This window comes from Rhodnius prolixus, unplaced genomic scaffold (assembly GCF_049639745.1).
Source record: "Rhodnius prolixus isolate KJV_2025 unplaced genomic scaffold, Rpr scaffold_12, whole genome shotgun sequence".
NCBI lineage: Eukaryota > Metazoa > Arthropoda > Insecta > Hemiptera > Reduviidae > Rhodnius > Rhodnius prolixus.
Window position 1 is genome coordinate 11,079,658 of NW_027411635.1, and position 20,324 is coordinate 11,099,981.

Here is a 20,324-nt window from a genome sequence, read left to right on the forward strand (position 1 = left end):
TACAAACCATATGACAAAAAATATAAAAGTTGTAAATTACTACTTTTTTAAAAAAACTTTACAATGTTCCATTTTGACGGTAAATGAAAAGTATGGTAATGTTTAAAATCTTAAATTTAAAAAACTATTCTTCGTCAACAGGTTTCATCTTGCGAAGCTCAGTGGAATGAAGAGTACGACCCGCCAGCTCTAGGATTGCAGCGGCTGATGGGTCCTTATCCAATATAGATGTTCTTTCGCCCTGTAAGCAGATTTCAATAACTGTTTCATAAGAAAAGTACACAGTCACGTCTAAATACGCTCAGAAACAAACGGATATTAGACGTTTTGATCAATTTCTTCCATTTATCACTTCGTTTAGTACTAATATTTCATAAAATTTCAAGTTTTTTGGGGGGATTTAGGGAGAGAAATGAGACCAAAATCCGTATAAGAGGTTAAATTCAGCTGCATAGAGCACAATGTAATAAAACTTGCAAAACATGATCGAGACTTTTAGCGGGACCCTACGTATAAAATAAAATTTTAACTATTTTAAAATATGACCAATGCACAAAACAGACAGAAGCTGAAATAAATACTTCTTTTTATTAATTTTATTTTACTCTATTACTAAATTAAAAGGTCTCCATAAGCTCCAACCAGATTTATTCATCACGATGTGTACTCGTAATTATTATGTGAGTTACATTCTTACCAGAAACATATGAGCGTTGACACATGAAGTCGCTTTAACTTCGTAGGAACAAGTAATCACATCTTAACTAAAACTATACGATGGAAGTGTTTTGGTGCAAAGAAAAAACAGATTTTTTAAAAATAGAATAAAATAGGATAGAAACCTAAATAGGATTTTAAGGAATAGGAAGTGGCGAAAAGCGATTGCAACGCAAACTCGTATAATATGCATATTTTTCCTACTTAATACTATTATGAAATAATTTAATGGAAATTTGTTCTCAGTGCACTAAACATTTAATACGATGAAGCACCTAAATATAATTCAACTTTTTTAAATTTACAACAATGAATTCAATCGGGCTTATTTTATTTATTTATTCCATAATTAGGCGCCCAAAATGAAAAATCAGGTTGTCTCACTTTAACTAAATCATTCTGTTTATCAGATGAAATACTAAAAAACTTACAAGTTCCTCAGGAGTTGGGTCAGGAGCACCTACAGCCCAAACTTGCAACTTATCCAGAGTAAATTCTTTGTCATGCGCTAATCTAGTATAGTTCTTATACGTTGTGCATGACTCAGAAACCAACCCACTTCCAAAATTTGCATTTAAGAATAATCCCCAATAATTATGCACTCCTCCCATTCCCTAAAAAATGAACAATTAATTAGAAGTCATACAACAATGATTAACATATAATAAGAAACACTGCTCGGAGGCCGACAGTGCACTGAAAAAAGATCTGGGCGCCAACGTCCTCAGACTCTGACGCGCCTTAAATGAAAAATAATAATTAAAATTATAATAATAAATTAAGATAACTAATGGTTACATTCGAAAAGACAACTAAATAAATTTTCTGCATGAAGTAAAGAGTTGAAACATATGAGTCAGTACTAAATAACTATTTTAATTACTATATTTTTTATTCCATGTCCTTTCTATCTCTCTGAATACATTTCTACCAAAGCCCAGCAAGGTTTTTAAAGCTTGTTCAAAAGCGTGTCGGATAACTGAATTAAAGTTTTAACTTTCTACAGAATTATGTATTATTCTTTTTTTCACTTTAAAGGCCTATAGACCTATATTCAGCTATAAAAAAAAAAAATTATAATGAAATTGATTTATTAAAAGAGAAGGTTTATAATAATGTATTATTTTTTTAAATTAAGGCACCGAAGCTCAGTGCACTGCCTGCAACCCCCAGTAATTTCTGTTTTGTATAAACGATTGTTTTTTTCTTACTGCACTTAAATACAAATTCAAATATAGCTTTTTTCACTTCGGCTGTAACCAACTAACAAGATCTTTATTTTATTTGATTAAACAAAAGAAACCCATTTATTAGTTAAATTAAGTAGAAATATTAAGGAATGAATTTAAAACAATGGATCGATTTGTACCTGCAACTTATCAGCTTCTTAGAATATTAAGCAGACATACCAATCCATTAGGAAGAGTTGACTGTCCTGTGTTAATATACTGATAATTTTTATTAAAGCCACTGGATTCAAAAGTATTCATGTTAGGCTGCAGAGTAAATAAAAATGAGTCATCGTTTCCTGAAATTTTATAAATCACTAACAGGAAAATGAAAGGAAAATTAATTATAATTAAACTTAAAATAAGAACCCTATCCAAGCTGAGATGGGGACTCGTGTCGAGGCTGTATGCGTACAGGGTAGTAAAATATATGTGGGGTAACGATCACCTTGCGGCACCGGACGAAACCCCATTGTAACGTAGTAAGCCAAGTTTAAGAACAAACTTTAGAGCTAGTTTCGACCGAAAAACTAAAAAGGAAAAATTGATTTATAGAAGTACAATTTCCGAATACTTTTTTAAACGAAGTTTACTGCCGAGTCTGATAATAGATCCTGAACTAAATATAAAATTGTAAACGTCCTGCGATTTTTATTTTTTTGATATTGTCTTACATTTAATACTGACCACATACCACAAACAGACAGACATACACACAGCCCAATTTGTTTAAACCACTTCTTTGGACTCAAAGAACATCAAAACGGTTATTCCGATAAAAACTTGAAATAGAATATTTGATGTGATCGCAATACTTAACTTGTTTTAGAGGGGGGGAATGGTTAATTTTACTTTTAATTTTTTTCTAAAACCTAAATTAAAAATTCAGGTAGAACTTACCATAAAAGTTTGGGTTAACATTCCAAGATTCGGAGGCAAACGCACCAAATAAATATCCATTCGTATCACGAATAACGATAAGAGTTGGGCCTTGTGCTGTAATTGCTTTTAAAAATGTAGACCAACTCTGGCCATCATTATCCAAACAGAAGAGTAGTCGCCATTTGTGAGTTGTTTTTTGGCCAAGATTCCATCGAAGGAATATTAGTTCTGATAGATTTAATATTGAAGTATAACCCGATTTGGACACCTAAAAAAAACAACAAGAGACAGTCTTGAGAAATGTATAACTTATATTTTGTGATGTTTTCATTCATGAAATAAGGAGTGGAAATCATAAGTAACATTGTTTAATAGGTTTTTAGCAGTATCATTATTTATTTTGTTGGTTATTACAAAAGTAAACCAACTTATGCTCTAAATACGTCTGTGTTAGCTGTACGACAAAATTTCATCGGGATTCTGGATTAACTATGGTAGTTCCACATTTCACTTCATTCATTTCAGTTCAATAAATCTCAATTCGCAAAAGACCTAATTGCACTACATTATACTAATGGTATTAATTGAATTACTTACGAATTCTGGAAAAAGAACAATTTCCTCTTCTAAGGCTATCGTATTAAATATTGTTTTATAAACATTGTGAGAGATTGTTTTGAACAATGGGTTTTTGTTAATCCATGAATTAACCGATTCAAGTTCAATCTGGAACAAGTTTACTGAACTGGAAAAAAGATCTATTCAATTAAATGAAATTAAATAAATGATTGAACATTGCGACAATTCTACTGTTGGCGTTTCATTAGGTCTAGGAAGTTCATGTATTAAATAAATTTACATTTTTCATAAATACATTCTAAGCGCATTTAAATATTTATATTCCCGAAAAACCAAATGTACTATTTTAGTGACCTTTTTGGTTCTCTGTTAAAAAAATGATAAAAATAAGATTCCTCATATCATTACTGACGTTTAAGGTGGCCACATAAACACCAGTTTGTAGTATTACCTGGTGATATAAAAACCTCTTTTTGAAGATATAATATCATTATGTGAGACAACATGCGATAAACTACAAACTATAAAGTACAAACTTATAACCATGCCTAGGAGACGCCTAGTTCGAGTCCCTGAGTTTTTATTGATTAGTAAAATGTTAACAGTAAAATCTGGGCTTCCTTCCCCTGCACGATACATAAATGGTAGCAGGATGTTTAATCCCACCCGAAAACATAGTCGTCATATAATGGTGATTCCTCTCTTCCTTTGGTTTGGGAGGAGAGCGATATTCGAAGGAAAGGAGCTGTGACCGTATAGGGTTAGATCAGTGTTAATTCCATCGAGTTCTTGGATTTTCTGGTGTTAATTACGATTTATGGAATCGTGCATTATCCAGTTGGAAGAGTAGGATGTAAGTGAACGTTTTAGGTAAACAGATGCTAGCTACACCAGCACTGTTCCATCTGCTCAGCTCACTATTGACAAGAATCCACGATTTCGTCACTATTATAAACGTACACGAACCGTATTTTTACAAAATTACAGGCATTAATAGCAAGCTATTAGCCCTTATCTCCTCAGTCACCCTGCTGAATACATCTATCCCAAAAATGTTTCTCTTCATTTCTCTTCAACCCGAACGTTTCACAGGTTCCTCATTACGTAGGAAGGAAAGAAAAGAAAAGATAGGTCCGGGAAGAATTAGAACTAACCCAACTTGTCTGTGGCTACCTCAAGAAAAAGACAAACCCCCATGCCAATCCGACATGGGAATAAGACGAGCCCAAAGAGACTTAATAATTAAAAACCATACAACATTTCCAGGTTCTAAATAAAAGGTCAACAGTCCACTGCCGCCGAGTTCACTTCAACCTAGAGAAGATGTATTTTCTTGATATACAAATTTCATAGTTCATATTCAAATATTCAATTACAGTATGGCAATAATTCTGTTTTAGTATTGCCTAGAACACTTCTGCATAATATTCATTTCTGAATAACGAATTCGCCACACCATGCTTCTGCTGTGGAATCGGTAAGTCATACTAAAATATGATGCACAATTAATTAATAAAAAGTACAAATTTTCAAGCAGCTTGTTTGAAACAATTCGCTATTCAGTGTTGGAATTTTATATTTCCTGTCATAAATCACTCGAGTGCTTTCAAAAACAAAGGTCAAGTTGTTATTATTTACAAAAAACTTACTGTTTGGCAAATTTAAACTACTAACTTCTTTATCTTTTAAGTCTGCCAGTAAATAAGTTGCTAAAGATGAGGTATAATCAGAGCATGAACCAAATTTTATCCAGCGGTTGTAATTAGAATCTGCATCAATGGCACATATTTTAAAATAAGATTTCATAAATTCTGTAACAACCTAAAATAATAATAATAAAATAAGTGGATAAATAGATTAGATTTTTTAATTGCAGATGCACATAATACTTCTTTTTTATACTCCTAAAATAATCATCTACACTTCACTTATTGAATGGACCATCTTTGTTAAAAAATTGAAACAAACTGTTAAAAAGGCTATAACGAGCTACAGCTACGTTTTTGGTGAAACTACCACCCAGCTACCCAGCCTACAAGACACAGAAACGGTGTAGGGAAAGCCAAAATTTGTATGTACCACAAACTGTAAGTAGGAGTTTGTCCCCACTATTCCAGAATTATTTATTTGGAAATATCGACCTTTCCAATTTTAAAACCATCCTGATACAAGAAGGCATATTACAGACGGTTTGGCCAGTTTCTGAGACTCTAAGGGATAGCTTTAGAGTTTTCTATAAAGATATATCTCTCTCAGTAGAACTCAGCACTTACTGCAATAATTTTGAGGTAAGGCAATAGAAATAGGTTGGGTCGAAGAAAAAAGTGTGAAAGCACATCAACTTTGTAAAGAGATTTTCTTAGTAAATTCGAAAGAAGTCATCACACCAATATGGTATTAGGTTTGGTATAGTGGCTGATGTGTGGAATAGTGAGTGGCAGATCCCCAGGTCAGATCCCACGTGTAGCTACTTTTTACTAGTAGGAAAAATGTTAACAGTAAAATATGAGATTTCACTCCCGTCACAGCCATCTTACTTACAAAATATAAAAGGTATGATTTGCGAAGGACTTGATTCTTGAATAGGCACAGAACAGCCCATGAAAAAAATGTAGACAAATTAACTCATATTAACGAGTTGGCTGATGTTTGTTTTAAAAAAATATTGTATTAGAAGAAGAAATCAACAAAACAAATTCAAGGAAGAAAAAAGGTTACTAACTCTGCCTAGGTATTCATGCACCTTACATTCACTTTCAACAGTTTTAATTAATTCCAAAAAAATTTCTGCTTCACTTTCGCTAGTATTTTCACACGCTTTCCAATAGAAATCAGCAAAGTCTTCAAACCTTATGTACATCGTTTTACTCACAAACATGACGCTTATGATGGATGTGAGTAATCCTTTGGTTAAATACTTTTGCCATATCCCCTAGAAATAAATAAAGAAAGAAAGAAAATGCTAAAAACAAAAATATTATTAATTATGTTGGCATTTTAAATGTTCAGTACATGAAGAGATTTGTTTTGAGTCCAAGTAATTGTACAAACTTCCCAACAATTTGATGGGACTCCCCAACAATAGAAATGTTTGTAAGGTTGCTGCCTAAGAGCTGGGTACTGATGTTAGTGCTACGCAAAAAGGAAGATTGTACTACCAACTTTCTTAAAAGGAATTAAACACATTAGGTTCAATTCCATATTTGCAGGATTGGATCACAGATAGATTTAAAGATAAGCGACTTTGCCTCTTTACTGATTTCTCTGTTGACAATTAGGTAGTTGACCATAGATTCAGTATCAAACTTAATTTTTTTTTTGTCAAAATTTCTGGATATACTTTGCCGTCACACCCAAATATTCAAACTGGACGTGAACTATCCCATTACACTCAACGTGGATTTTTTTTCTTCATTCCGTTCTACCTGCATGACCTTACTTTTACTTGTATAAACGGTGGTACTTTTTTGTTTTTATTATTTTTCTTTTATTACCACAATTCTCTTCGTCCCTTATAGACATTTGGAGGGCTTTTATCAAATCGGGTATGGCCAAAAAAATATGCAATATTTTTTTTATCTCACGTGAGTCAATGTTGTCGAAAGGGTGTCAATAACGATTTGAAAGAAACCATTTCTACAATAAGTAAGAGTATTGGTGGTTGACTTTTAGTAAATACAACAATGTTTAACCAACCTATTAAGTGGAATTTCTTCAAATTAAAAATATACAGACATAAGGATTCGAAAAAACAAATCTAAATATCGTCATAGCTAAACACTAAGTGGGTGGTCAGAGTTTGTGATAATGTCAAATCGTCATTTAGTATGAACATGAACATGAAATAGAAAAATGAAAAGAATTAAAGAATTCTGGAAGATCAGAATCAAAGGACCGAATTTCATATGAATACATGAAATTCATTTGTCCTGTAAGTAGAACATGAACTCTAATCGGTTCTTATATAAATAAAAGGCGTACAAATATAATTTTCGTTCGATTTGTTTAACTACCTCTAAATTAACCTAGATCAATTATATAGTTTTAACAATTAATAAATGTACATACTTTTAACTTATCCTGGGTGATCTCAGTTTTCTCACAATTATTTGGTTTGAATAAGAGACCCATCTGGTTAAGCTTTTCCTTCGATAATTCTGAAATTGCAGACTTTGTTTTGCCCGTTTTTGAAGTATTGTTTCCCATTTTTGTTTGGTTTTAAAATAAAATTATCAAAATGTATCCATGGAATTGGTTTTATGAAACATTAAACTTTAAGCCAACTTTTTAACATTAGCCGTTAGTTGTGATTTTTAATGTACATAAACCTTGTATGCCTAACCTATCTCGAATTCTTTTTACTTTCTATAGTAAGGGCAAATATTGTAATTGTGAAGATTTTCGATTTACCCAAGAGATAGACGTTGAAGTTACCTGAGTACGAAATAGAGGTTTTTATAAATTCGTTTGTATGTTTGGGGTCAACAAAACTCAAAAATAGACAATCGCGGTAAGTTTAAATTTGATATTTAGACTAAGTTTTTTTTCCCCAAAACATACAACAAGGGTCAGGGCGCTGTTGACCGCAATAGTCGATGCGCCCTTAAAAAAAGTCACGAGAGTCGAATAAGAAAGTTCTATTTTCTAAGCAAATTTTACGAATTTTGAGATTTTCACGATATCGGCTCTTTTTTCATTTAACATGACACACTTGTAGCATATGTGAAGATTACTTTTATTTTTATCAATTTCTCAGAAAAATTGACTCAAGGGCGCTTTAAGGAAAGCGGTCGATGCAGGCTTCCCTTAAAAGTGCTATTTCAGGTAACATATGGTTTTATTACTTATGTAAAATTTAATACTAACGTGTTTGAAGAAAATAGAAACGCCTTTCCGAAGTTTTTTTTCTTTCATGTTTCCGCGATTTTTTCATACTCTACTTCAGCTGATTTCTTTAAATTCGAAGTAACAATTCATTTAACTATTGTATCTATTCCATATTGTAACTTTTTTCCAGAAACATTCATTTTAAGGCAGTTATAAGGAAAAGGTGGGTACAACAGTCCTCTAATATTCTACTGAATTGTACGGTATTACCATACCTACGACATTGTGTAAGTACGTTGTTGAAATTCAGAGTTTAAAGAGGATCACTTGACCGGAACGACATCATTTTTAGCTTTCCTCACCGCTCCCCTTACAAAAGACTTGACGCTTTTGTTTAAAAATTTTCCTTTAATTTTATAAAATGTTCTGGTAACCGAAATTAAAGAAAGAGCATTGTAACAAAAGAAAGCTGAATAAGTTTTCGCCCCTCAATTTTTTTTCGGGCGGGGGAACATGTCTAATACCGTGTGCCTTTAATGCATAAACATTTTTGTTAAAGGTTTTTAAAATAAATTTGATTAACTTACTATTTGTTTTTGTTAGCTTTTATTAGAAGATGTTCTCAAGGTTGTTTTTTCATCTACACAATACGTTATTTTTTAATTATTACTGGAAAAAGTATAAACTGTAGGGTAGATGTAGAGACCGTTCTTGTAGATGTGAGTGTGGGTGTGTTGTTGAAGTAACTAAGAGCGATGTGATGTGCCAGTACCTACTTCTAAATTTTATTAGTTTACTTTATTTATATAATAAACAATTTTACACAGTTTCTTGTGATCGGGATCCAAACCCTAAGTCTTTGATTTATTTTTCGACATTGGGAAGTCAAGGCGGACACTCACGGTGGGAACTGGGGGTAAGTTAAGAAATGATGTTTTTTGCACCCCTTAAAATGATCAATTTTAATATGGATGTATTTCAAAACATTCTTGAAGTTATAAACAATAGTCTTCAGTTTACTTAAATTGTCATGTTGGTTTATTGATGAAATCATGATTCGATTTAGTATATAAATAATGTGAACCGAAATAGTTCAGAATTATATTCTAAATTAAATTCTAATAATTTTTAAAAAAAGTTTATGTATAATATGATTTTCTTACTAGGAATACCTGTCACAATTTCTGAAAGGTTTTTCATTTTTTGTGTAGCACTTGCTGCTGGATGTTCTCGCTTGATTTAATTTTTTGTTTGTTTGTTTAACATCTACCTTACATTTTTAATTTTTGACTTTTCACAATACTTGGGTATCGTAATTATTCGTACGTCGATCATTTTTAAACGCTGTAATATATGTATTTGTTTGAATAATCAGTAGATGTGTCTAAATTACGTTAAGTTGGCTAAAATTTTAGTATTGCCTGAGATACAATAAGTTAAAAAAAAAAATAATGAAGAGATTGTTTTTGCAACACACAACCATAGTTCTGCTTTTTATTATTTTTCACACTTTTGAGAAAAGTTCTTTTTTTTTATTTAGGTAAAACATTACATTTTTAGGTTAAACTAGATAAAATATATTTTCCGTAGTTAATTTTTTTTTAATTCCGTAGTTTTTTAATCAACAAGAGGATGCAACTTAAACAGAATTTATTACATCAGTCTAACCTGTCTCAACCCAACAATGTACATACATATATGTGTGTGTAAAGTATTGTTTGTATATAAATGTAAAAATCATATTAAGAGAATGACCGGTATACGATCAAGCATTAAATAAATAATAACAAAAAAAAAAAGGAAGTTGGGAAAAAGTAAAAAATTGAGATAATACCTAGCAGGTTCTCTTAAAGAAAAGCCCATCACTTCTAATGAGGCTAAAATTAAAAACAAAAATGAAGATGATTGAAGTTCTATATACTTATTCTTTAAATACTTATTGATGATCTTTAAATGAAAAAGATCTATTAAACTCTTAAAAATTAAGCACCAAGAACTTCCCAGGATTCTGATTGCATAAACTATCTGCTAAAAAGTAGCACCACTCAAAAGGCGTTAAATTGTAGGCATTAAACTTCCAACAATGAAAGGAGTTTAATAATGCTTTACGGTTATGAAGAGAGGCTCGGTGATGTGCTTCTCTGTTTTTGCTGATTAAACAAAACAACTTAAGTGCCGGCCTATTACATTCCGTACAATATTAAGTTTAAATTGGATAAAACTGCATTCATTATCCCATAACTAGGCTATTGTAATCTATTTTCTTTTACAGATTTTTATTTTTACTTTTTTAAAGTAAAAACTTTTTGTGTAGTCTTATAAGCAACAGTAAAAAGGATACTGTTTTTAAATTCAACTTCTGAATATAGTTGAAAGTCTGTTACTCTAGGGATACCTGAAGATGCGGGACCTAGGCTCAATGCGGCTCTTGACACCCATCTCCTCTCCACAAAATAACATCTTAAGAACCGTTCTCCAGAAGTAAACCTCCCGCTCTGCTTGTAATATCGTAAGGTATCCTCGAGCTCCGACTCTTCCAAGTATCACATTGAAGATGGACACTTATGAATTGACTATGGCTGTAAACATAGCGGAGCGCCGAGCAAAGCGGCGATGATAGTTGCTTCAATTCAAAGAGACCGACGAGCAGTGAGCAAAGAGTCGCATGCACATAGTGACAAGTTTAGTCGCGTTTCTCCTTTCGACGAGACATGATGGAGGAATTATTTCTATACGAAAATTCTTCCTTGAAAGTTTGGTATTTATAGCAGCTTAGAAGCAGGAGCTGTAGTGTTCATGATATAAACAGGACAGGACATGAACATGGTGAATTCCATCACTTGTACCAACAACTTCGGGAACAACCTGGCAAGTTTCTTTCGTGAATGTCTATTTCAACATTTAATTACATGCTAACCATTGTGCATGGCATGTTAATCAAGAAAAGGACGAATTTTAATGTTAACCCCATTAATCCTGTCCCATTTTTTATCCAACACAAATCGGTTGTAATGTAGAGGATCCTTTTGGTCCCACAAAGGTTTCTTTAAAAAAACTACACCAATAAATGCAGCAATATCCATTTTAACCTTGAAAATTGAGCGCGTTGAGAGCGAAGAAATAAAATATGTCACAACGCATTGCTCTACTCCCTCTTGGTAGCGTTGCTCTAATTTCACTTTGTTCCCTGCTATGCGCCGTCCCATATGTTAACTTGTGTTTGTTTTCGCCGCTTTGCTCGCCGCTCCACTATGTTTCCAGCCTATACCTAGTACTGGCGAAATGAGCACTATTTATTTGATTGATATATGCAGTTGCCCCTATCACCTCAGCACATTCCTGGCACCCAGGACGGACTGCCTTGCTTGTCTTGTGTTATTATCTTGCCACCCAAGAGTGCCCCAGGTCATCTACCTAAACTCTTAATTGCCTTCTATTCGAGTGAAGAAGGAACATCAAATCGCTCTGCCATATCCCTTTTATAAACCTTTTAGCTTGGAGGTGTACACACTATCTTTCCAATGCTTCAAAAGTTTTTGGATATGATGGTGCTGCCTTGTTTGTGCCATCTGTTGAAATAATAATCATAATTTAAAAAAAGCTGGCACATTGAAGTACAAAATTTGAAGAAATTTGACGGTTAATTCTTGAGTAAAAATGGGAACAAAGCTAGTGAGATATATCGTTATTGTATATATTACAAATGGTTACATTTTTGCCAATTCAACGTGGTTAGGCTTATATGCATAATGTACATTAATAAAACTTCCATTGTTTTTTTGTTTCAGTGACTACTCGTTCGCAGTCAATCATGGCATCACAAGGTGCAAAAGGAAATATTGGAAAAAGACGCCCTGGTGGCGCAGGAACTACTAGTGGAGGCAACAGTGGCGTTGGAAATATAGTTGTAACAACTATAACTACTAGTGGAACCAACGGTGGAGGCGCTTCTACATCTGGAGTTGGAAGCGCGAGCACTAATAGTGGCACCGGAAGCGGGGGCGGAGGAGCTGCAGTAGGAGGACTGCCTCTTCCGGTTACTGCAGACTTAGCTTCCTTATTCGAATGTCCTGTTTGTTTTGATTACGTCTTACCGCCAATACTTCAGTGTCAAAGTGGGCACTTGGTTTGCTCTAACTGCCGGCCTAAACTGTCTTGTTGTCCTACGTGCAGAGGACCTTTAGGTAAGTTAGCATTTGCAAATTTTTTGTTTTTTTGACAATTCATTGTTTTATACCTGCATATATAAAATAGGTTAAAATGACATTGAGAATATTGCTCATCACGTTTTAAATCGTGATAATTGCGACGGAGCGTGTACTCCATAAATTTTCTCATTGACTTTTTGAGTAACTATATCTGAGAAGAAAGTGGTTCTACTGATAGACTTTCAGACAGTCATACAGATTTTCTCCTTGCCGGATATTAAAGATGGTTTGTTGGATGTTACAGAGTAAAGCGTAGCTACACTTTAAGAGCAGGAAGAGTAGACCAGTATTGGGATACCGGGTTACTGAGAGATCCACGGTGACTAGCGGGCTGAGGGCCTTAGGTTTCTTTCTCGAAAGGGCTTAAGGAACCAACCAGATCTACCACATATCGGGGTTGTATGTTAGATGAGATGACCTCTCAATTTCGTCTAATTCTTTAATTTTCTAATGATTAAACTCGCTTTGTAAAATTGTGCGTTACCTTGTTGGAAGTTTGGTACGTGTACAATAAAAAATAAGTAAATAGTAGTTGACCAAGTTAATATTTACTCATTTCACTCTGCTTTTACTTTAGCAACTCCTTCAAATTTTTTCTTTTAATTTTTTATTTGATAGAACCACCACAGAAACATTCCAATTTATCGCCACTGGGAATTGAAGTCACTCAAAAATTCCAGATTTTTCAAAAATGTTTTAGTAGTTTGACTGTTTTGATTCTGGGTAAACACCGAGTATAATTAATCTTCCACTTGAGCCGTGCACTTCTATAATAATTAATAATTTATTGATCTAGATAGAATTACCCAAAGGTGGGCCTAGTTGCCAATCATTGATCTAAAAAGAAGATATGAATTTTAGTTATTTAATTTTATTCTGATTTTAATTTAATTGTACTTTATTTTAAAAAAGATTTTTCATGTTTTTATTTAATTTAATAACATATTTTTATATTAATTTTATGTTATAAGTAAATGAATTGATATTCACAAAAGTTGTAGGGAACAAAACATTTTGGTGATAAAAGCTATTTTTATTATTATTAAGAAGGGCCAGTTCCAACTAGTTCATCTAATTCAATTATTATTTTTTTCCGGCGCATCGACATATTTTTTTTTTTTTTTTTTTTTTTGCGCATCAACAGCTGAGGTTATTAGCGCCCGGAGCTTTTTCCAGTGCACTGCCGGCCTCCGGACAGTGTTCTCTCGTTACAGACAACACTGTCCATCACCGGACAGTGAGCTGTAAGAAGCTCCTAGGAAGAGAAAATCTAAGGGTCAGCTGCTGGATTCGAACCCGGGACCTCCGCGTGGGAGTCCAGTATGCTAACCTCATAGCTAATCCCTTCCCTGACATATTATTATTATTATTCTAAATATTATCTAATTATTCTCAGCCAGCTTCCATGCTTCATAAAAATTGATGGTTTTCTGTAATTTTAGGTTTTTAATTTAATTCCTCCAAATTTTTTCTTTGGCAGGAAATATACGCAACTTAGCGATGGAAAAAGTTGCAAGCACTGTGATGTTTCTCTGCAAGTATTCAACGTCTGGATGTTCTATGTCTCTTCTTCATACAGAAAAAGCAGATCATGAAGAGCTATGTGAATATAGACCATATTCTTGTCCTTGTCCTGGCGCTTCATGCAAATGGCAAGGTAGTCTTGATCAAGTTATGCCTCATCTCTTGATCTCACACAAGTCAATAACTACATTACAGGGTAAGCATTTTGGAAAATATTAATTATTTAAATATCACACTATATACAGTAGTTATGTCGAGTAGATTTATAGTCAACGTTGAATTTCTTCTTTTATTATTATGGAAAATAAATAAGTGTTTACAAGGGTCAATAGTTATTTTTTTCTTACATAAAAAAAAAATCTTGTTCACATCAAAATGACAAAAGTTATAATATATTTTACGTATTATTCGAAAATAAGCTTATTCTTGTTTGTGAAAAAAAAATTGTCCAGTTTTTGATGCCAAATTACTATTATAATCATTGTATAATTATTACAGTTAATAATAAAATTATTATCTTTATTATTATTTTTTGCAAGAAATAAATTGTGTTTACTTTATTTCAGGCGAGGACATAGTGTTTCTTGTCACTGATATTAACTTGCCGGGTGCTGTCGATTGGGTTATGATGCAGTCCTGTTTTGGACATAATTTTATGCTAGTATTGGAAAAGCAAGAAAAATATGCTGGGCATCAACAATTCTTCGCAATTGTCCAACTTATCGGATCTCGAAAGCAGGCAGAAGTATTTGCTTATAGGTATTTATTTTGAAATGTGCAAAACTTCTTGTGATGATATCGTCCAATGTGATTGTTTTTTATATTTATTCATACATTCTTGGAAAATGTTTTTCATTAATTATTAATTTTTTTGGTGGAGGTGCATCGACATCTTTGGCATTAGCGCTAGCACAGTCCAATATTTAGGAGTCAGTCGAGCTCGAATGGATCTTTTCTTATTCTTCCGGTTGTTCAGGAGTAGAGGAGTTCTGTTGAGTATTTTGTCTCTTCTTCTTAACTTTCACCATCGAATCCAGATGCCGGAGGGAAGTGTGAGAGAGAGACAGTAACGCCCTAATGCCATTCTTTCTAACAGACCTCTTTCTTTACTTCAGTTTTTCCTTTGTATCATATTTTGATTGAAATCGTGTGTTTACTCTGATTAAAGTTTAAATTTTTCACATCATATTTGTAAAATTCAATTAATTACTTATTACAAAAAAAGAGCAGTTTGCGTCTGTAATTTTATGAATATTTCTACTATCCTTCCTCTAAAAAAAAAAAACATTTAATTTTTAATGTAAGTTATTTTTAATGTAGATTTTCTATAATAAAACTGTCTTTTTGACGGAAGTATAACGTGCCAACGATGAAATATTAGGATTCGTTTTCATTAAAACAATTTCAAATTAATCAAGTCAAGGTTTTAACTGAGTAGTGGCCGTGCATGGGGGGGGGGGAATCGTTCCGGGAATCCGTAATTCCGGGCAAGTAACTTTCATCAAATTCCGAATTTCAACAAAGTATAGAATTCTTGAATTAATACACAGGTGGTAGTAAAACCACATATAATTCTCTACTATGGTGTACTTTTTAGAGGCAGGTAAAACTTGCAGAACCCTTCTAAAAATTTCTTAGAAATAAGTTTTCTTTACTCATGCCGAATATATTGCGACTTTGATGCAGGTAGCATCAACATAAATTCTCAGCAAAACTTAATGAAAATTTAACTGGCAATATATTTTTAAATATCGGGATGCTCTTCACAGGCAGCCATAATCCTTTTTTTCTTCTGAGAAATATTGTAGGATGAGTTGACTTGCGAACCACAAGTTATGTAAATTCCTTCGCCCTCCAATATAAGATTAAAGCAGTTCATTATCAGATTATGGAAGAGAATCATTGAGAAGACCAGGAGCTGGAGGCATTAAGGATGTAGGTGTGAGATAGGTATCTAGATAATGTAGGATAAAAAAAAATAAAATGAAAATAGTAATATATTTACTGCATTTTTCCGAAATAATTTATTCGGACCTGCAGTTAGAAGTTTTTATTTCAATTTTCATTGGCCAAATAATTTTGTATTCATATTTCATTCTTACATTTGTTTTCCATTTTTCCAGATTGGAACTGAATGGTCATAGAAGGCGTTTAACTTGGGAGGCTACTCCAAGGAGTATTCACGAAGGAATTGCATCTGCTATTTTATCATCAGATTGTCTAGTGTTTGATACATCGATTGTTCAGCTTTTTGAAGATAATGGTAACCTAGGAATCAATGTAACGATTTCAATGGTGTAAGTGGGTAACATTTTTCTTTCTCACTAATATAATAATTTTTATACACATTCATATGAATACAAGGATCTATTATAAAATTTGTTTGGTGTATGGCGGAAATGTATTAAGAGCGGACAGCAGAGAAACAAAAAAATAGCGGAAAGCTCAGGTTTAATAAGTAATAGTTACAACTCGACGACGTATTAATGAGATCTGATGGCAGAGTTCACCCTAAAGCCTGCTGACTGTAGCGTTTTTCTGAATGTTAGTGTCATTTTCTACTCTTTAAGCATAGAACTTACCGGTCAATTAGAAATATTATAGCTGAAGTTCGGACGAATAACAAAAAAAAATTAGGTAATTATATTTCATCATTATTTTAACAAAAAAATGGTTATGAATGAAATGGCCAGCGTGAGGGTCTGTGACATTTAATAAATTCTTAACAGTATTAATAACAACTTAATGCAGTAAAATCACTTAAATAATATAATTGTTTTAAAATTTGAGTAAAACATAAGCTTTTACGAACGTATGTAAATGGCTGAAATTACGAGCTGAAGTATGATTGAAATGTTGGCTTCTTGCTGATATGTATACTTTTTGTCGTGTAATCAACTCTTGTATTGAACTTCTAAGTTTAAGTTTTGGTAAGGAGTGTTCACTAGGAATACATAGTTATTTTGGTTTTCCTAAAGCGATGTTTATGTGAATACAGGAAAAAAACAAAAAATCGCTGGAAGCAAGTGCTGACTGTTTAATGTTTTTGTATGATTGGTTTAAGTCATTTGTGTTTGTTCTTTAATTAATTATATTAAAAGAAGAAACATGTTAGAGACGGTATACATAGGCAAAGATCCTAACAATTTAATATTTAGTTTCTATTTCACATACTATTTAACATAGCTTGTGTGACCGTATAAAATAAAGGATTGGGGTTGTTTGACCATTGCGAATCTGACACATGTCAAGAAAAAAAATTGTTATAAGTTTTAATCTAGGGTTCAAATTGCACTGAACAGATAGTAAATTCATAAAAACGCTCTGAATTTGTCGGAAGTTATCAGATACGACAACTCGTCTTAAGGAGAGGAGTCCCATTTTATAGTATTTTCCGAAACCATAGAAGAAAAGGGCGGGAGCAGATTTTACTGGCGCATGTTCGCTGACAGAGAGCAGTCACGCACAAGCCGAACATCGTTAGTTAAATACCCATGCAAAATGCACATTGAGTGATTCCCTTTGTTTCCATGACCAAATCTGCAAAACTTTAGCCGTAAAGATGCGTAGCATTAGAACTGAAAGATGTGGAACAGCTAGATGTAATTAAAAAAATCCCGTTGCTATTTCGCCTAATAGCGCTGGGCCTAAGAAGAAGTTAAGAATGAGCACAAACGAGATTTAAATTCATGGCTGATAGAGGAAGCGCGAAAGTCGGTGGTCTCAGCCTCAGCAACTACATTACTGTATGCTTGTAGAACATACGGAAGTTCTATAAGTGTAATTATTTGTTCAGTGGGTTGGAGATAATTATCCGCAGACAAAAAAATAAAAAATAAAATAAATAAAAAATATGGTTAAAATAACTACAATAAAATTAATAATACGAGTATTATAAGGAGGAAATAGATTAATGGATTAACTGAGTGGTTTTGTGTATTAGACTCCTGAGGGATCTAGGGTTTAAGTCCAGTTGCCTGCCCTTGGAGTTCCTCATCCTCGGAGCTTGTAACAGTTTATTATTCTGTGGTGTTCGTGTTGTCTGTAGGCTGGAGGCCGAGACTACACTGAAAATAAACCGCTCCAATGATCTCAGTTGTAAATAAATTCTTTTCCATTAGTCATCAATCACTTCAAGATTTAGTCTTATAATTAGTCGTTTGACAAATTACTTTTGACTTACTCCAATTATGCTCTCTCCAGATTATTATTATGTTTTAATACGTCAAATAACAATATATCTTGGGGGAGAGGGCAAAATTTGCGTTTTTGAGGAATAATTTAGTAATATGATGCTGAAACTAATGAAATTAACTTATCTAATGAAACTAATGATACATTTTTTTTCATTTCAGGCGTGAGACTGACAAAATGAGAGAATCGTAATAAGGTTATATTATAAATATTGATCACTTTAAGAAAACTAGAAAAAAAATTGTTTTTTTCTTACGGACAATTTTTTTTTTTGCATTGTTTTCCAGATTGTTGGAGAAAAAATATAAATGCTTAATAAACGTTTTTAAAAGTATAGTATATTTTGTGAATGAAAATTTATTGATCATTTTCTTATTTATATTTGTTATTACTTTTTCCATTTGTAAAAATTTACTGAATTTTGTATAAATAAGACGTCATATTAAGACGTAAAATTAAAGATACTTTTAAATGTTGATGAGAGTGATGTGTAAACGCCTTCCTGTGTCTAAGCTATAACGTTGACAAAAGAAAATTTAAAAAAATCTGACGTGAACTTCACAAGACATTCTCAATTTTCAAATTTTCAAAAGAAACAAATTTTCTTCCGAATTTCAGCAAACAGAATTATAGTCACAAATTTGACCAACCATGGCCTGGCAAGTAGCGAGTGCTTCCTTAACACTAATGGATCGGCATCCACCTTTTCTTTCTGTGGCACAAAGGAATTCATTATATGCTTCTAATCCAATAAAATTATTAATATTAATCTTATGAAACAGATTTTAATTGTTAGGTTTATAGTTAATAATACTTTGCTCCTGCTTTTCATTCTTTCGTATAATGTGGTTGTTATCACTGAAGTAGAAGTAAAAATCTGCCTCTCATTTCTAATTCCTTCCACTTTTTGAGATCGAAGCGTGTGAACGTTGACTTAGAGAAGAAAAGTTACCTATTTTCACATCAGTTTGCATCATATTTGCATTCAGACTACATTGCCGGTATTAGTGATCGTTCAGTTTCCAAGATAGATTACAACTTGCGGAATCCAGTAGGAATCATCAGCTTGAAGGCGATCAACTTTACCCTCCAGGCACTCTGCTCGCACTCCAACATTAATCAACAGGTTTGAAAAATGATCCAAGAGATCATTATCTAAGAAGATAAATAATAGTTCTCAAAGACCTCAGCCATTATGGCACCTCCATAAAGTAATGAAAGGGGCGGGGCGACCATCTGACTAAACAAGGCAGTCACTTATCCCATCCTACTGGGGCCATCGAAATAAACTGTTTGCAACGAAATAAAAAGAAAGGTTTGAGTGCCTAAAAGCGCACCCTGAAAGACTTGGAGAAGATCCCCGCAATTTATTGGGCTGCAAGAAGATAAGCTCCCCTAAAAAATCCTTCCAAATGGCGTTATATATGTATATATACATATATATATGTATATATTGTATATGGAATAAGATCCCAATATCTTGGAAAAAATATGGAAATTTTTGCTACTAGGGAAATGGATTTCCTTTATAAATAATAATTTTTGTCATTTTATTATAGTGAAAAATAATTTGACCCTATGAAGCTCACCTACTGCCTAGCCTGAGAAATTGACTTCACAAATACATTTTGGAATAAATTTTTGTAAGTGCAATGGTTTTTTTTATGTTTTTAACATCTACCTTAAGGATTCATGAAAACATTGTTTATGACAGCAGCCTACCTCGTACCAAGGGAACCCTCAAAAGGATCTGTGCCATTTACGGCGTAGCATAATGCCTCGGAAGTGCAGCGAACAAAGCGTAGACGGAAATGAAATTCTCAAGCCAGAGACAGTGAAAAAGTTAGCCACTCGCGTAATTTTCCACGGTATTACTCCAAAAAGAGCCATCGGAAGATCGTAGGCTTCTTAATGGGCCACTGCATTTAAGTAAACTATGCATCGCATAGGCTTGTTACCGGATTTGTTATGTAGGTTTGACAGAAAGATAGTAAAATGACACTACACCCTTTTATTTGTTAGAAGAAAAATGTTTATAGTAAAGTATGTGCTTCCGCCTCCGTCCACGATACCTAATTGGTACTTGGACATTAAGCCCCGCCTGAAAATATAGGCGATTACTTTACTATTCCCTCAACAGTGTGAAGGGTTTGTTTGGCTGAAA

At 33.2% G+C, this 20,324-nt stretch overlaps 2 protein-coding genes across 9 annotated transcripts; one reads left to right on the forward strand and one right to left on the reverse strand.

Annotated features, from left to right (window-relative positions):
- Window positions 1-25: 25 nt before the first annotated feature.
- Window positions 26-8,451, reverse strand: LOC141462027 (MTOR-associated protein MEAK7-like). Of its 2 annotated transcripts, none has more exons than XM_074143594.1 (8): window positions 8,274-8,451; window positions 6,130-6,339; window positions 5,082-5,228; window positions 3,426-3,554; window positions 2,847-3,096; window positions 2,127-2,245; window positions 1,149-1,331; window positions 26-241 (listed from the first exon to the last, which is right to left on the reverse strand). In XM_074143594.1, exons 1-8 carry the CDS (start codon window positions 8,319-8,321, stop codon window positions 125-127), a joined length of 1,203 nt encoding a protein of 400 aa, XP_073999695.1. In that variant the 5' UTR covers window positions 8,322-8,451; the 3' UTR covers window positions 26-124. The 2 variants fall into 2 exon arrangements, with proteins under 2 accessions (XP_073999695.1, XP_073999694.1); XM_074143593.1 differs by lacking the exon at window positions 8,274-8,451 and adding an exon at window positions 7,476-7,750.
- Window positions 8,452-8,928: 477 nt separating this feature from the next.
- Window positions 8,929-18,636, forward strand: LOC141461588 (E3 ubiquitin-protein ligase SIAH1-like). 7 transcript variants are annotated; one of them, XR_012462977.1, is made up of 8 exons: window positions 8,929-9,150; window positions 12,023-12,418; window positions 13,923-14,162; window positions 14,533-14,725; window positions 16,090-16,263; window positions 16,376-16,603; window positions 18,322-18,356; window positions 18,448-18,636. XR_012462977.1 is itself a non-coding variant. In XM_074142716.1 (7 exons), the coding sequence occupies exons 2-5, from the start codon at window positions 12,046-12,048 to the stop codon at window positions 16,265-16,267; spliced, it is 984 nt and encodes a 327-aa protein (XP_073998817.1). In that variant the 5' UTR covers window positions 8,930-9,150; window positions 12,023-12,045; the 3' UTR covers window positions 18,322-18,356; window positions 18,448-18,636. The 7 variants fall into 7 exon arrangements, 4 of the variants coding, with proteins under 4 accessions (XP_073998817.1, XP_073998814.1, XP_073998815.1 ...); XR_012462976.1 differs by lacking the exon at window positions 18,448-18,636 and having other exon boundaries at window positions 18,322-18,381; XR_012462978.1 differs by lacking the exon at window positions 18,448-18,636 and having other exon boundaries at window positions 8,930-9,150; window positions 16,090-16,267; window positions 18,322-18,381.
- The last annotated feature ends 1,688 nt before the right edge of the window (window positions 18,637-20,324 follow it).

Coding starts and splice junctions, on each gene's coding strand:
- LOC141462027 (XM_074143593.1), bottom strand. CDS start 7,613: ATGGGAAACAATACTTCAAAAACGGGCAAAACAAAGTCTGCAATTTCA. Junction 6,340..7,475: donor TCACCCAGGATAAGTTAAAA/GTATGTACATTT, acceptor ATTTATTTCTAG/GGGATATGGCAAAAGTATTT. Junction 5,229..6,129: donor TGCATGAATACCTAGGCAGA/GTTAGTAACCTT, acceptor TTATTATTTTAG/GTTGTTACAGAATTTATGAA.
- LOC141461588 (XM_074142713.1), top strand. CDS start 12,046: ATGGCATCACAAGGTGCAAAAGGAAATATTGGAAAAAGACGCCCTGGT. Junction 14,726..16,089: donor GCAGAAGTATTTGCTTATAG/GTATTTATTTTG, acceptor CCATTTTTCCAG/ATTGGAACTGAATGGTCATA. Junction 16,264..18,321: donor AATGTAACGATTTCAATGGT/GTAAGTGGGTAA, acceptor TTTTCATTTCAG/GCGTGAGACTGACAAAATGA.